Here is a 14,777-nt window from a genome sequence, read left to right as displayed (position 1 = left end):
CGTGACGGGTAGGGTTTCACTAAACCGACAACGTTTGCGACGTGTCTGCGCGTTATGGTTTTCTTTTATAACATTTTCGCTGTATATATATATATAATGATGCTGTCTACTGATAATAATAATATGATATCTGCGTTAGCTTTAAACAACAAAAAACAATTGTGTACAGCTCCGGCAAAATGTCTAAATTATACTTGCACGAAACATATACATAAGTAAGATATAGAAGTTTCTCATCAGCCAGTCAGCAGCATCGGCTAGCTGCCGTTCAAGTATAATATATATGTATATAATAATAAAATAATGTTCTTTTGTACGTGTTGGTTATATTGTTGTTGATTTTTACGACCTGGCTAATTAATGCTGCCGTTCCTCGGAAAGTTCTCTCTCAATAATGTACATAACCCTCGCTCGCACGTGAGAAGCGTACCGGCATAGGTAGGTGGTTATAATAATATGCTAAACGGCCGACTGTGGTATTTGAATAATGACCGTGTATAAACAAATAACAGTGTAAATATTAAGCGCGGCCGCGTTTGTGTATTTATGTATATTGTATATCTTAACAAATTTATAATAACTATAATAATAACTGTACGGTTGTGTGTTAGGAGAAAAAGGAACGTGAGATCTCTCTCTGGGATGTCGACTAATTGCCGAACTGACCGGGCAACGGCTAACGATCTACGCGGTTTTGATTGATGTTGCTGCACATTTCAATGTCCTTGCCCCGTCTCTCTGTCCGTTCCCTTGGCAATACATTATAATAATAATAATAATAACTTGTGTAGTAGTATGAATTATCAATATTTTCGGCGGTACACTACCGACTGCGTGTAGTATATTAATATTATACAGGCAGTAGATCTCTTTTCCATTTTGTTCCCATTCTTTTTGTGTTTCTCTAGTCGCTTGCAGAGTATATCCGACGGAAATCGGATAAAACAACAACTGAGTACTGTATCATTTTTGTTATTATGACGAAGGGCTAGGAGGAGACAAGGATTTTGTACTGTGCCGTGGATGGCCCTGGAGGCGGGTCGGAAACGCGTCTCGGAGTTACCCGGGGACACGGCACAAAATTTAATAATAAAAATAAGTCAAACACGGTGCTCCCAGAAATTGTATTCTGCGCCAGTAAAACCAAGCAAGAGAGAGAGAGCAAGATGAGGTACTGGGAATTTTGTTTGTTTTCGCCGTCGCCATTGCCGCCCAGAGGCTTTTGCGTCGCTGCCTTTGTGCAAACACCAATATATATATATATATATATTTATTTATATATAAACGTATGCCTTTACCGTATGTATGTGTACTTATCAGACGGTGAAAAACGGTAGAAAAAAAAATTACAAAAAGAAAAACTAGTACCGATTTTTTCACAGGTCAATGCGATTACACGGTATAGCGTATAGTAGCACACCTATACGTCCTATAGTCGTTTGCTACTCGTCAATAGCCAAAAGCTTAACAATATGTACACCGTTCTCCGCCCTGTCGGGTTTTTACAAAGCGTTCGAGTGGTTGTTTTTTGTTAGGTGTTTTTTTTGTGTTATACATCACACTTGAAGTCTTCTACAATCGCGCTACCGTGTCCGCGCGAGGTGACCGATTCGCGCCTGAACGTCCAATCGACCAAAACCGATTAAACGAACCGTCGCCGTGAAAGCTATATGGGATATTATTATCCGGTGGAATCGTCGAAACAGCACCTTAAACGACAACATGTTATTATGGAGTAATAATGATATCACGGAGATCCGACCGAGAAACCCGTTCACCGGTGTAGAACCGTGTGCCTCGCATCTTGTGTGTCCTATAATCGATAAGGGCCGGTAATTTTTTATTTTGTCTCTTCTCGCCTTGTTCACAGCTATTAATCGTCGATTTATCGGATGAACAAAAATTAATCTTCACTAATCCCCGATGATTTCGGAAATAAAAAACAATTACCGACGCTCTGGAACGGTGGCGGTAGTTTTCTACTATTTTTTTTTTTTTGTTACTGTTGAATGTATACAATCTGTAACAGTAACAGTAATCACTTATCGAGAGAACGGCGGTGTGTAGATGAAAACTTTTATTGAACGGCACAATAATACATATTATTACTATGTATATTATATTCTGCTGCGATTACAGTTTTCACACGCTGGTTTGATGTCTTATTTATATTATCGTGACGACTATGTGACATTAATCGTTTGGGGGTGAGTTTTATTTTCATTTTTTGTGTACCCAATATTATGTTGTTATTTTATAATACATATTATTGTGATTACACCGGCGTATATCACTTTGAAATAAAATATTATAAGACTGATGTTATCTGCCGTGTAGTTTCTCTTTGGTGGTTTTTAAGCGCGGACCGTTTTTCAACGTATATTTTTTTTCTTTATTATTTTTTTTTCCATCTTATTTCGTCAAAATTGTCAGGTGTTTCGCGTGCGAATCCAATACCCGCGGCGGATAAGGCGATACCCTGCGTAATTCGTATACTATCTTTATGGGAAACCGATCGGCCATGTATCGCACACTGGTAGCGGCGTTTATATTAATTTTTTTTTTGTTGATAAATAAAAAAAACTGCGTACTAACAATAACGGAAAAAAAAATTAGCACACCTCGTACAGCGTTAGGTGAAAACCGTGAGAAACCTTTTTCGGGCTAAAACGAATAAAATCCAGCCCCAAAAAATATATTCCTAACCTGAGTAAAAATTATAAAAAAAACTACCAGTATATCGGAATTATTAAAAAAAAAAACCTTGCACCCCGAACTCGAGAATTAACGATTCCCCCTTTTTTAAGCAAAAAACCGCCTGGTTGCATATTTACCGTTTTACCTTGCTTGCTCGTCCCGCCAGCGGTACGGGGACGGTTTTTTACACGTTCCGTGGGAATCTCTGTTTTTTTTTTTGGGGAAAAATTAGACAGTTTTTTTTTTAATAATTCTTAAAAAAAGTGCACCCCACCGTTTACTTTTTTTTACAGTTTCTGGATTTCCGAGGGATTGACCCCCCGGAAATAACTGAATTTTAGGGTTAAAAAAGTGGAAAAAAACGACGAGTGGTATCGGATTGTTTTTTTTCCGCTGTCCTCGCTCGGTCCCCTGTTTTTTTTATTTTATAAAAATCAAAAAAAGCGGAAGGCTCATTGTGGCCGGGTACACAGGTAATTCGCGTTTATAGGGGAAAAAAGTGTTTTTTCTTTCTAGACGGCGCAATCGCCATGGCTCTTATTAATAAATAAATGCGTGAGATCTTTTTTTTTTAAAAAACTTATATCAGGAATATATTTTTCCCACAACACCGAAAAAAAGCGATTTTACCAGCTGATGTAGATAATAACACGTACAATATACATAACAAATGAATTAACAGTCGTCAAAACGTGTGGAAAAAAATTAAAGTAGGTATTATTATCCCATAAGTACCGGACCGTTGTTGCAGAAACGGTATTGTTGCGCGGTGTGAATTATTATAATAATTTTAAATACATAAGACTGTATATATATATTATATGTATTTTTTTTAAATTTTACTTTCGGACATAACGTTGCGAAACTTGTGGCGACCGTCGTCACTTTCAGACAGAACTCGAGTGGTGTTGATACATAATAGTCGTTCCGGGTATTATCAGCCAGCCATCGCATAAGAATTTTCGGGTACCCATTCTAATAATAATTTCTAGAAGTTGGTTAACGTTTTTGTTTTTTGTTTCCGCGTAGAACCTTTCGTCTATTTCTCATTTAGATATGGGGGATCCACCATAATTTAATAGTGTGTTGTTACAATATTATACTCTGCGTAGAATTTGCTAATGATCGATGATATATTTATACATCGGCGGGGTTAACCGTGTATCGGATTCGATCAAACGCGGCCGTTAAAGCGCGTACGACCAAATTCGTTATGTGTACCTATTTCTTCTGAAAAATCTGTTTCTCTTCTAACCCTCTTTCTTTATAAATACTATATTGTACTTATCTTATTACGCGGTAAACCAGGTTAAACGCGATCCACGACGGTTATGTATAAAAATAATAATACAATGTGTGTGTGCGTGTATCAGTACAGTATCTCCTAATGTCAGGCGCACATGTCATGCCGATTGTGATTGCGTGAGTGTATATGTGAGTGGGGGAGAGTTGGTACGCGATTTTTTTTTTATACAGAGCCCACAAAAAAATATGCGGCCGAAAAAAAGCAGCTGTGTTGGTTTAGAAAGAATATATTATGTATATAAAAATACACATGTACCTTATATGTATCGCTGGCGTTTATATTATATATATCTAAAAAAATACCAGTAAATGAGTACAATGGTTAAAAAGACTCAGTCCACACACACACACACACAATATAAAAAAAAAACGCTTTTTTTATACTATTATCTGTTCTGCGTGCAAACCGGAGACGACGATTAAAATAGCGAGATAGTTGTACGTGTAGAAAATATTATGTTCATTTCTCTGTTGTTCATCGAAACCACTTTGAACGCTCTTGATGAGATTATATCTAGTATGACGATAACGGCTATCGATGTATAGCCTCTCATGAACATCTTCGCGACTATACTTACTACTATATTTACTTTTCGGTAATTGCAACGGTATTATTATAATTTATAAGTATACACGTATACTTAAATATATCATCCCGTATACCGGACAATAATAATAATTATCGCCCGTCCTATACACATAGTATAGTCCGTTTATTATAATTACTTTTGCCCCTCGTCGGCCGGTCTCGATTGTTGTTCGGGGCTCATCGTCAGAAAATATTATACAAACGCTGATGTTTCCATTATAGGTGCTTGTACTTACTTGTCTGTGGTCCGTAATGTAACAACGCAATAGTCGTGCAAGAACGTACAATAATGATTATAAATGTTGGTATGTAAGTCGGTCAAATGAGTAATTAACGCGACTGGCAGGCGAAAATCACACGGTTCGCACGCAGATATTATTATTTATGTACACAGTGGATTACAAAACGATTGGCCATTCGTATTTCAAGACTTTCGGTTTTGCCGTATTGCTGGAAATTAAAGTCGAATGCAATCAAAATAATAGAAATCTCCGTTAATGCGATTTTGGCGTTTCCACAGTCGAAATCAAACCGATTTAAGTCTTACAAATAAAGCAGCATTGAGCATTATATATATTATTATTATCATTGTCATCGTTTCTGCGGTACTACTTCAATATACATTAAAAAAGTACCTACAGTTTTTCGTTTATTTATTTATTTTTTTTTTTATTTAAAAACTACTTCAAACGAAACGCATTATTCTGTTTGGGTCGTCTTCAACTTTTTAATAGAATTAAACTCCGAGCACGCGGTCAAAGAGAACGAAAACATATGACAAATCCACTGTATGGCATAAGAGTGTATTCTCCCACAGCCGTTCGTGTCTGTAAGTAAATTGGGGGAGGAATATATATTCAATCATCGTCCAGGGTAGATTTTTTTTTTTTTTGTGTCCTAACATACCCCTTTTTCCGATCCACTGGCCTTTGTAGGATCGCGCTATCTGCCCTTTGCCATGTCTCCTCTTATCGTCTGGCTCTTCTATGTACTACTGTACTCTTTCTCTCGCCCGTGTTATTATTGTTCCTCTCAACTGACCTTTTGAAATAACCATTTCCATTTTCCGCCGCCGCCTCGCATTAGGTTATTGCGAAGACACACACACACTGCACAGAGAATACGCCGGGAACACACACGACGGGTTTTCATCGTTTTCCCCTGTTTTTTATATTTGGTCACCGAATTATTTCTATTTACATTTCAATCGACTCGAAAATTGCGACTAGCGCTTCCGCGTATATATTTTTACCGTTTATAACTGACCCCTCCTCGTCCACCTTTTACAAGAGACTTGGCGCGAGAGAAAGAAAAAGAAAGAGCGAGAAGAACAGAGTCAAAAGCCACGTACGGAATTTCAAGTGATTTTTTTTCTCTTTACTCGAGCGAAACAAAAAAATAAATAAAAGTAAATTCGCTTCCTATTATTTATTTACCCCGTGTACTCGCCAACAGCTGTTCGCAGGCCAAGTGGTCTCCTACCGCTTTTCACCCGTTTTTTTTTTAAGCTCGAAAAAATAAACTCCTTCTGGTAAATGGGTGCGAAATTGAAAGGCACTTAAAGTAAAACTCCAAAGAAACGTGCGAAAGGGTCGACCGACCAAAATTCGATTACGGTGGACAATATAAAAAAGAAGAAAAAACCTTATGGTCCGCCGTAAATATATAAAGCGTTTTAGGGTTGGCCAATGGCATTTAAATTACGTTTTTTTTTTACTTACCTACCCGCGTCGGCCAGTGAATTATTTTCGTTTTAACGTTGAATAAAAGTTCCTACAAAAATTGATTTTTTTAGCTGAATTGTGCTGTTTTTTTTTTGTATGTTTTTTTTATCTCGTCACACTTCCTAATACGTTTTTGGATTTTGTAAAACGCATTTTCTTTAGCATTCAATTCTTATCGTTGAGTAGCGGTTACACTTGCATATTATGTTTAAATAAAAAACAAAATAGTAACTACCATTACAGTTTTTAATAACTATTTAATAGTTATCAATGTTCGACCGGCGCACGTCATGGCGACCGCGTTATGACGTTGCTGCGTCGACGCCACATTTGAATATATTATTATGTATTATATTATATTATGTGCATAGCGGTCGGGGCTCTTAAAAAAGTCATCGCCATTTTGTCGGGTCGATCGATACGCATGCATTTTAAATAATAAATGGGAGCGCGCGCGCGCCAATCAGGTAACGAATTACCATATATAACCCTTTCGGTTGTAACCCCTTTTTTGCATAACGGTTTTTTATAGGCTATGCCTACCCGGTGGCATTTGTTCGTTTTAACAGTATTATTATGTATGTGGAGAGAGGGACGCGCGCCGTCGCGGTCCATTGTCTAGAAGAAAAAAAGTACGTTACTAGAAAAATGTCGTTGAGGAGCGAGAAAAAAACAACTTCAACCATCTCCTTGTATATTAAGGTGGTGGTGGTGGTAGCACTATTAGATTTTTAAAGAATTCCTGCCGGGGGTCTTAACGTCGCGTTATCGGTTATAATAGAGAAATGTATTTTTTTTTTTTTCATCGGAAATACATTTTCTCGACGATTGTCGCGAATAAAAAAAAGGGTGTGTGTGTGTGTGCGCACATTTCGACACACACAAGTGGCGGATGTAGCGGCGCACGTGACGCAGGTGATGGTAGTGGAAATCCGACCGTTTTTTTGTACCCTTTTATTTTTAACGTTACGCGCGGGTATACATAAACGAAAACGCATAAAAAACTGAATAAATAGCTCGAGCCAATGGAGCGCGCGTTTTGTCGTCGTCCCCTCTTTTGAATACGAACAACCATAACGCTACACCCCGTTCGTATCATTATTGTTATGTATACACGTTAAATAAAAAAATAAAAATCGAAACGTTGTACCTATACCTTTATATTATTAGTATATTATGCGCGTTCCCTAATGTAAACAATTTTCGCCGCTATTCATCGATCCGACGGTGGCGGCATCGGGCTCGTATAATAATAATAATATCGTTTTGTATTATTGGCATGCGCGTTACGACGACCTTTAACTACCTCCATCGTCATCAACCCTTCCCCCGAGGTCCACCCCAATGCCGTGTATAATGAAAATCCTTTTTTTGTCGCGTGACAAATGGTACGCGCGCAATAAATAAAACTTATTGTTGTTCGGCCGACGGTTTGTGCAACACGGCGTCGGTTAATTTTTCCGTTAAAATGGGAGACATTTTGTTTTTCTTTTGCAAAAGTCACGAGCTCAAGTCTCGCTTAATGCAAGCAAGATCTCTTTACAATGTTCCAAAAGAGAATGACCAGCGCAGAAAAGTAACTCGTGATGGATAAAACATGTCGAGTTGCTGCTGACCGGTTTACCGCGCTTGAAAAAGGCCTTTTACACTTCAAACTATTTGGTGTTTAAATAACATTGTTTTAGAAGTATGCTGTATGGAAAACTAATTGAGTATTGATATTTTAGTAAAACTAGCAAGAACTTCTGTACTTCTTTCCGACGATCAGAGGTAAAAACGCCGAGATATTTCCAGTGAGGATTCCCGTTTCAGGATTTTTTTTTTTTTTTTATAATCGCAAACACTTAAACGCACCTGCTTTGGTACACACGGAGAGAATAAAAAAGGTCTCTTAAATAATCGAGTACTAGCTGGTGAAAAAAAAAAAACTTCACAAAACAATGAAAAACGCTTATATGTGTGTATGGCGGGGGTGCTCGCAAAACGCACACTGGCGGCCTTGTAGTAGTAATGTAGACATTGCGCGTACATATTTATATATATATATAAATGTATACTATTCTAAGTCTGGGGTAGTATAATTTTACTTTATTTTTTTCATTCCGTCCGTTTAAAGGGACTATTGGATCTCAGCAGCAGGTGTTACGAATCTCTGATTTATATGTGCAGACATGCGAAAAGCGCGTAAAAAAACAAAACTAGTATGCTGTTGCCGGGCCGCTTCGCGAGGGTGGCGGGCACACATCTTGTTGTAATACCATGAAAACATGCCATCATAAACTGCCCGCGTGTATATCATTCACCCCTTTTTGTATTCGGTCATTTTTATTTTATTTTTTCACTCTTCTACAGATTTTCTCTGCGCTATTTCCATCCCCTTGGCGCGCGCACAAGCACCGATCGTTACACGTTCCGTATAACGACGTGTATTAAATAGTTAAATGGGCTGTGCGCGATAAAAACTCAACAAGTATTCGTTAATATGATTTTTTTATTATTTCATCTAACACGCCATTATATGGGCTGCGTCTTCAAAATTTATCGGTTTAATATCCAATAACACGCCGTGCTCTTTATATACGGCGTGGATTACTTCATACTAACACTTTAAGCGGGCTTTATTTATTTTAATATGAATTTGTTCAGACAGAGTCGGGCCGTGTGGTGGTGGCAAGTTGGCACCATTCAAAATATTAAACAAGTGAGGGCAGCGAAAAATTGTACATGACGAATTAAATTTCATTTAAAAAATGTCATTTGGTCAGGGGCGCGACTGATGCTTTTATTGCATACAGCTGCTACAGTATCCACTGGTGGTACACAAAATGTGATTTTTGTCGATGAAGACCGTAAGTGTTTTTTCTGGAAAAAAAAATGGTAATCTCTGCTGTCCGTTGGTTGTTTTTTACTCTGCGCGATGACAATGCGGAGTTTTTTTTACTCTGGTAAAGCTTGGGGGGAGGACGTCTTGCTTTTGGATGTTTTAAATGCGCACGACGGACCGCGTACCGCAGGCGAGCGTGCGGACACTGATAAGCCGTCTGCCGTCGGGTCTTGGGCCGGAGAGGGGGAACGTGCTTAACACGCGTGAAATGAGTATAGTGACGTCCCAAAGGGTAGACAGGGGTGTGTGTGTGTGTGTGGAGGTGGTGGTGGCGATGGCGTCATTTAGTGTATGGTTTTTCGTCTTGCTGCGCTCGCCCATGTACCTTTGTCTCTCAAAGGACCAAAAAGCCGGAAGACTGTGCAATATCAACATCGACATCAAAGGCCGAGTTAGAGTCCCTCTTGTAGTGGTGCGATATTGCGCCCGGAAAAAAAAAATTATGTACATAAATGATATTATGATGTTTATATTCAAAAGAGCAATCAGCGGGATGCCTGGAATGCTGTCGGGACGGACGTGCTCTGTCCGTTGCATTTTGGGATTCGGCAGGGACACAAACCCCGCAGGTCGGCACCATGCAGATTGCGCAGGGCTACTCAAAATTGTCGCTGGTCGGACGGCTAATGGTTTTTGGTGTGTTTGGTAGAATTAAAAAAAAAAAAAAAAACAATGTATTTAATTTCGCGATCGCGTAACAAGTTATCGCGTTACAAGCAAAAAAACAAAACAAAAACAACTCGAGTAATCATATTTTATTGAAAAAAATGTAAGAATCGACTCGATGCCGTTACACTTGTTGTTTCTCCTTGAATAAAACGTTAAACGTTAAACATTGAAATATGATTCATCAGTGCGCGTGCATACGTGATGTCAAACTGACCGTGTGTGTGTGTCAATTCGGTTGTATCTCTGAACTGGCGATTTTTGCACAATATTACACATGTATAATAAGTATATATAATGTATACATAATAGTATGAACAAGTTTGTTTGTTTTTCCGGACCGCGGCGCCGTTCGAAAATGTTGAGACACAATTTTCGTTTCAAGTTTGTGGATGATTTCTCGTAGGTGTGTAATGATTTTAATAATAGGCGCGATGGTGTTGTGTGTGCATAATACATAGATACTAGTGTGGTAGGCGCAGGTAATAAAAATGATGCATAACTGGTGGCGTGCGGTGGTAGTATAGTTTTAAGTAGGGGGATAAGATACGGCCCGTGGAAAATAGGTTTGAATATATTTGAATAGTATTAGTAGACGACAAGTGTCCGGCAAATCGGTCGATCAAATCTTTGCTACCGCGTTCTCGTCTTAGTCCGTCCGTTATTGTATTCAACCGGAACACATGTGTCAATAATAATAATATCGCCATCATTACAATTAATTGCTATTAATTATATTATGGACACGGAAACGATGGCGTTAATGATGGAACCCGTTGTCGAGATCACCGAGGACTTTCCGTATCAGAGTAAGTGCTAAGTATAGGATTTTGATTACACGTGTTTTATCTGGCGGTACGCTTTTACGAGTGTTGTACTTTACAGTCTGTAAGCCAAGTAAAATCAAATCAAATAGGCCACCGCGACGTATATCCGATTTCGCACTATTTAGCATAATAATATTAACAGAAATAATATTATTGTTTATTTTTCCCACCAAATCCGATTGCGAAAAAACGGCGGTTCTTGCACAAATCACAAATTTCATAAAAATTAAAAAAAAAAAAACATTTGTGTTTCGGTAACGGTCGTCGGATTACGTTGGTCGTTTTAACAGATAATTGTTTTGCCGGGGAGAAAGTACAGTGTTGTATATGTTACTATTTTTAGAGTACGTTTTATTACAATATAAATGTCCGTTCGTATCCAGAGAGCCGCCGTTTTCCATAGCGCGACATATGTGACCGGCCGGCAGGAATCCGTCTACACTTATTATTAATACATATTATTATATACAGGTATACACATAGTAGTAGGTATAAGATAATATTATGTATATGGACGTAGGTACACGATTACGATAACTCGTCGCATTGTTTGTGTCACTATGTATTATTATTGTTGTTATTATTTCTGTTGTTATTGTGTGAACATCGGTAACACGAATACTTGGCCGAGACGCCATGACCCTCGGGGCTTCTTATTTCCATTACGAAAAAAAAAAAAAAAGGCCACTTTTATTATAGATATAATATTATGTTATCTAGTTTTGGTCGTCTGTTCTTTTACATATTATTTATTATTATACAAGTGTTGCACGTACCGCCGATGGCTTGTGCTCGATGTGTATAGTATAATGATTCTATGAACCACAGACACAGTAGTCAACATAGTAGTTTTTATTCCGTAAAAATCGTCAACTTGCCAGTTGCTACCACTCCCGTCACGGTATGTTTTATGTAAGATGGAGGTTATCAAAAGTGAGTAGTTAATAGTTATTCTTTACCGTGTGTTGCCTCCGGTGTTTTGTAGCGCACATGTCGTTTCTCTGTCTCGGTTTGGCTCTGGTTAGGGGAAGGAAAGCTGTGTATATGTACTTACATGTATTATTACTAACGTTCGGGGGATATCAGCGAAAGGCGGAAAAAACCGTATTGCCAGTTCGGCGTACACGACGACCCCCCCCCCACCCTGTATGTCTAATGAAATGGCTTAATGCGAAATAATCGGACGGGGGCGTGAAAAGTTTCACCGTGGATTGTTTCCAAAAAAGTAGTGCGTGCTGAAGATACACACAGGAAACGTTTGTTATGAAAATATACATCGACGGTTTATAATATTATGTGATATTATGGGGGGGGGGAGGGGATACGCCAAAAGCAAAACTGTTAAAATGGTCAACGCGTTGGCGTCATCGTGAATCGGTGGTCCCTTTTGTGTAAGGACTTGGGTTGTGTCTATTCAAATGATTTCCAAAGAAACCTGGCCCGTACAACACAGCACACACTACCTGCGGCTCGGTGGTCAACTGCTCGGGATTAGCATATATAGCTCGCGCACATGTGCATATTATAATGGACATTCGAAAATATATAATAACAATAATAATAATAATAATATATTTGTATAAAATACATATATGTATATACACACTCACGGTGCGCGTTTTTATTAATGTCCGTATCGAACCCGGATCGCGTTTTCCAAAAACTGCTGGTGGTATTATTATTATTATTATCATTATTATTGTGTGTATCTATATATATTATATTATATGCACAACGGCCGTTGATGGTGGTGCACGTATGTACAATGGAACATTTCTACGTGCCGCCGCCGCCAAGACCTGGTGTTTGTGTGTATAGAAAATATATAAATTCAAATGCAAATGCAAAAAAAAACACCATCCCAATAATTTTAATACCCTAATAAATATTGTAAATCTCACGCGCGTGGGGGCACACATGTCACAGCCTATAATCCCCGTGTTAGGGCTAGTACTTACTAAATTTACATAAATTTTATATATTATATTTTTGTCGAACCCAATGTCGGTTCCACGTCGTGGTGCCAACAGCGGAGCGTCGTCCTATATGGACAGGACAAACAAAAACAACAATATAGGTACCCCTGTGCTGGCCGTTTATTTATTTTTTTGGCGAGGGAGTATTTTTTTAGCCCTTTATTTTTTCTCTATTTTTTTTTTATACCGCTTATACACGACGACCCAAAACCCCGACGACCTTCTTCGAGACCTCGCTTAAATTATTTAAATGGTAATCCCCGGGTTCTATCCGAATTTGTATCTCTATTTATGTTGTATTCGGAGTTTAAATTTAAGCGGTCTCGTTTTTCGGTAGCTATTTATTTATTCATATTTTTTTTTCTGCGGGAAATGCAATTCAAACCGCGTGTTCGCCCTTTGTACACGGCGAATGATTCACGGCCATATATAATATGCAAGATTTGCCGCTGACCCCTATATAATATATGTGTACCCAGCAGTCGTCCGCCCCCGAGCCAACATCTGCGATACGTATAGCCACACACACAATATATATATATATATGTGTACACGCTTTTGGGGCAAATAATATAATGAATATACGTGTGCCGAGCGTTCACTTCGCAGAGCACTTCTGTAATAATATAATATATATATATATATGTGTGTGTGTGTGTGTGTGTACATGCGCTGTTTGCTGCTGTGTGCAGAGACAAAAACTACCCTAGTTTTTGGGTATTTTCCATCGATATTACGGATTACGCATGCACCATCAACGCCGTTCCTGTTGTGTTCACGAGGGTATTAGTAAATATGTCACACACACAAACTAAACGAACCGATCGATATCTAAATGAGTCATGTGTTATGTATATTATAATAACGTGTACTGCAGTCGGAGTTAAGTAAAGTCCGGATTTTCAGAGTTTTGTATTTGTCAAAACGATTATTGTTGCCTTGATAGAATACATATATCCATACGTTCCAGGGACATAGTCGTGTACTTAAAAACAGTATAGATTTGTGTATGGAAAACGGGCGGTTGTTCGAATGGGACGTCCTTCGATAAAAACCATATTGTTTCCGGTGATCCTTAAATAATTTATGTCAGGTAAAAAAACAAAAACTAATAAGTACAAAAATATCGAGTTGAAATATTATTGTACATTTTTTTTTGTGGTTGGGGGGGGATACTACCTAATACCTGGACTAATTTAATTTCGAGGTTTTCAGTGTTAATAATTTAGCGTCTGGCTGTCGTAGTATAAGCATATTATAAGGACGGGTCTGACGGGCACGCGTCGGTGTTTTCATGTCGGTTGATTCGTGCAAATGCCTTTGCATTTTTTATATTTTACTACCACCGGTTAGATACGTCAAACTCGCCACTGTGTTATGTACACTTTTGACAGACAATTCTCATAAATGCGGTTCGTGGCAAATCGGCCGTTTCGACTGTCGATACACGTCTGCTGTACAATCTATTACAATATTTCTATCAGTACTTGGTGTTGGACGTGTTCGACTGTAACTTGTGTTCACTTTTGGGGCGCATATAAATTTAAATTTTCTCCCCAAAAGAACATACTATTATTACTATTATTACGGCCAACGAGGAGAACCCGAGTCCGCCGAGGTTAAACGTAATAAATGGCCGTGGGGCGTTCGGGTTGTCTGTTCTTTCGTTTTTTTTTTTTTACCACGTTCCGTTTATATATAAATAAGACACATCACTTCTGACCAAATCGCGCTTTCGAACGCCAAATGTCACCCGTGGGGATACACCGCTACTTACGGCCTTTATCTTTTTTTTTTCCTTCACTCTTTTTCCCGTTTATAATAGTCGATGCCACCCGTCAGATTTCGGTGTTTTCTCTAAACCTGTCCATACACCACCGGAATCTCTTAGGCAATACCCCATTTACCCGCAAAGGGTGTCTTTATAACGTCTTAGCGCGGTTTATTATTATTTTTCGTCGTCCGTTCAGTCCGGACTTTAACGACACGGACACCGCAAAAATCGCCAAGACCGCCGCAAAGGATACTTGGGGGGGGGATATCGCGATTGAAAAATTAATAATAAAGTTTTCCGTCGACAACGTTGTGCCCTATTCTCGTTACGCGTAC

The 14,777-nt window shown here is 38.6% G+C and overlaps 1 protein-coding gene across 2 annotated transcripts in view; it reads left to right on the top strand.

Moving 5' to 3' along the window:
• LOC126845589 (POU domain protein 2-like) overlaps positions 1-14,777 on the top strand; it is a 39,556-nt gene that overhangs the window by 15,959 nt on the left and 8,820 nt on the right. Inside the window, exon 1 of one of the 2 annotated variants that reach the window (XM_050584316.1) lies at positions 10,497-10,674. The exons of the other annotated variant lie outside the window; for it this stretch is intronic. Within the exon in view, the coding sequence (XP_050440273.1) occupies positions 10,605-10,674 (70 nt within the window). The 5' untranslated portion in view covers positions 10,497-10,604. Of the gene's footprint in view, positions 1-10,496; positions 10,675-14,777 lie in introns of those variants that run through there. 2 annotated transcript variants of the gene reach the window in all.

The sequence above is a fragment of the Adelges cooleyi genome, unplaced genomic scaffold, assembly GCF_023614345.1.
Source record: "Adelges cooleyi isolate 19-005CV unplaced genomic scaffold, UGA_ACOO_1.1 ACOO_flye_CR_arks_rails_tigmint_CR_PRNA_8, whole genome shotgun sequence".
Lineage (NCBI taxonomy): Eukaryota > Metazoa > Arthropoda > Insecta > Hemiptera > Adelgidae > Adelges > Adelges cooleyi.
The sequence above is the reverse complement of the archived record's forward strand: the minus strand, read 5'-3'. Positions and strand labels throughout refer to the sequence as shown.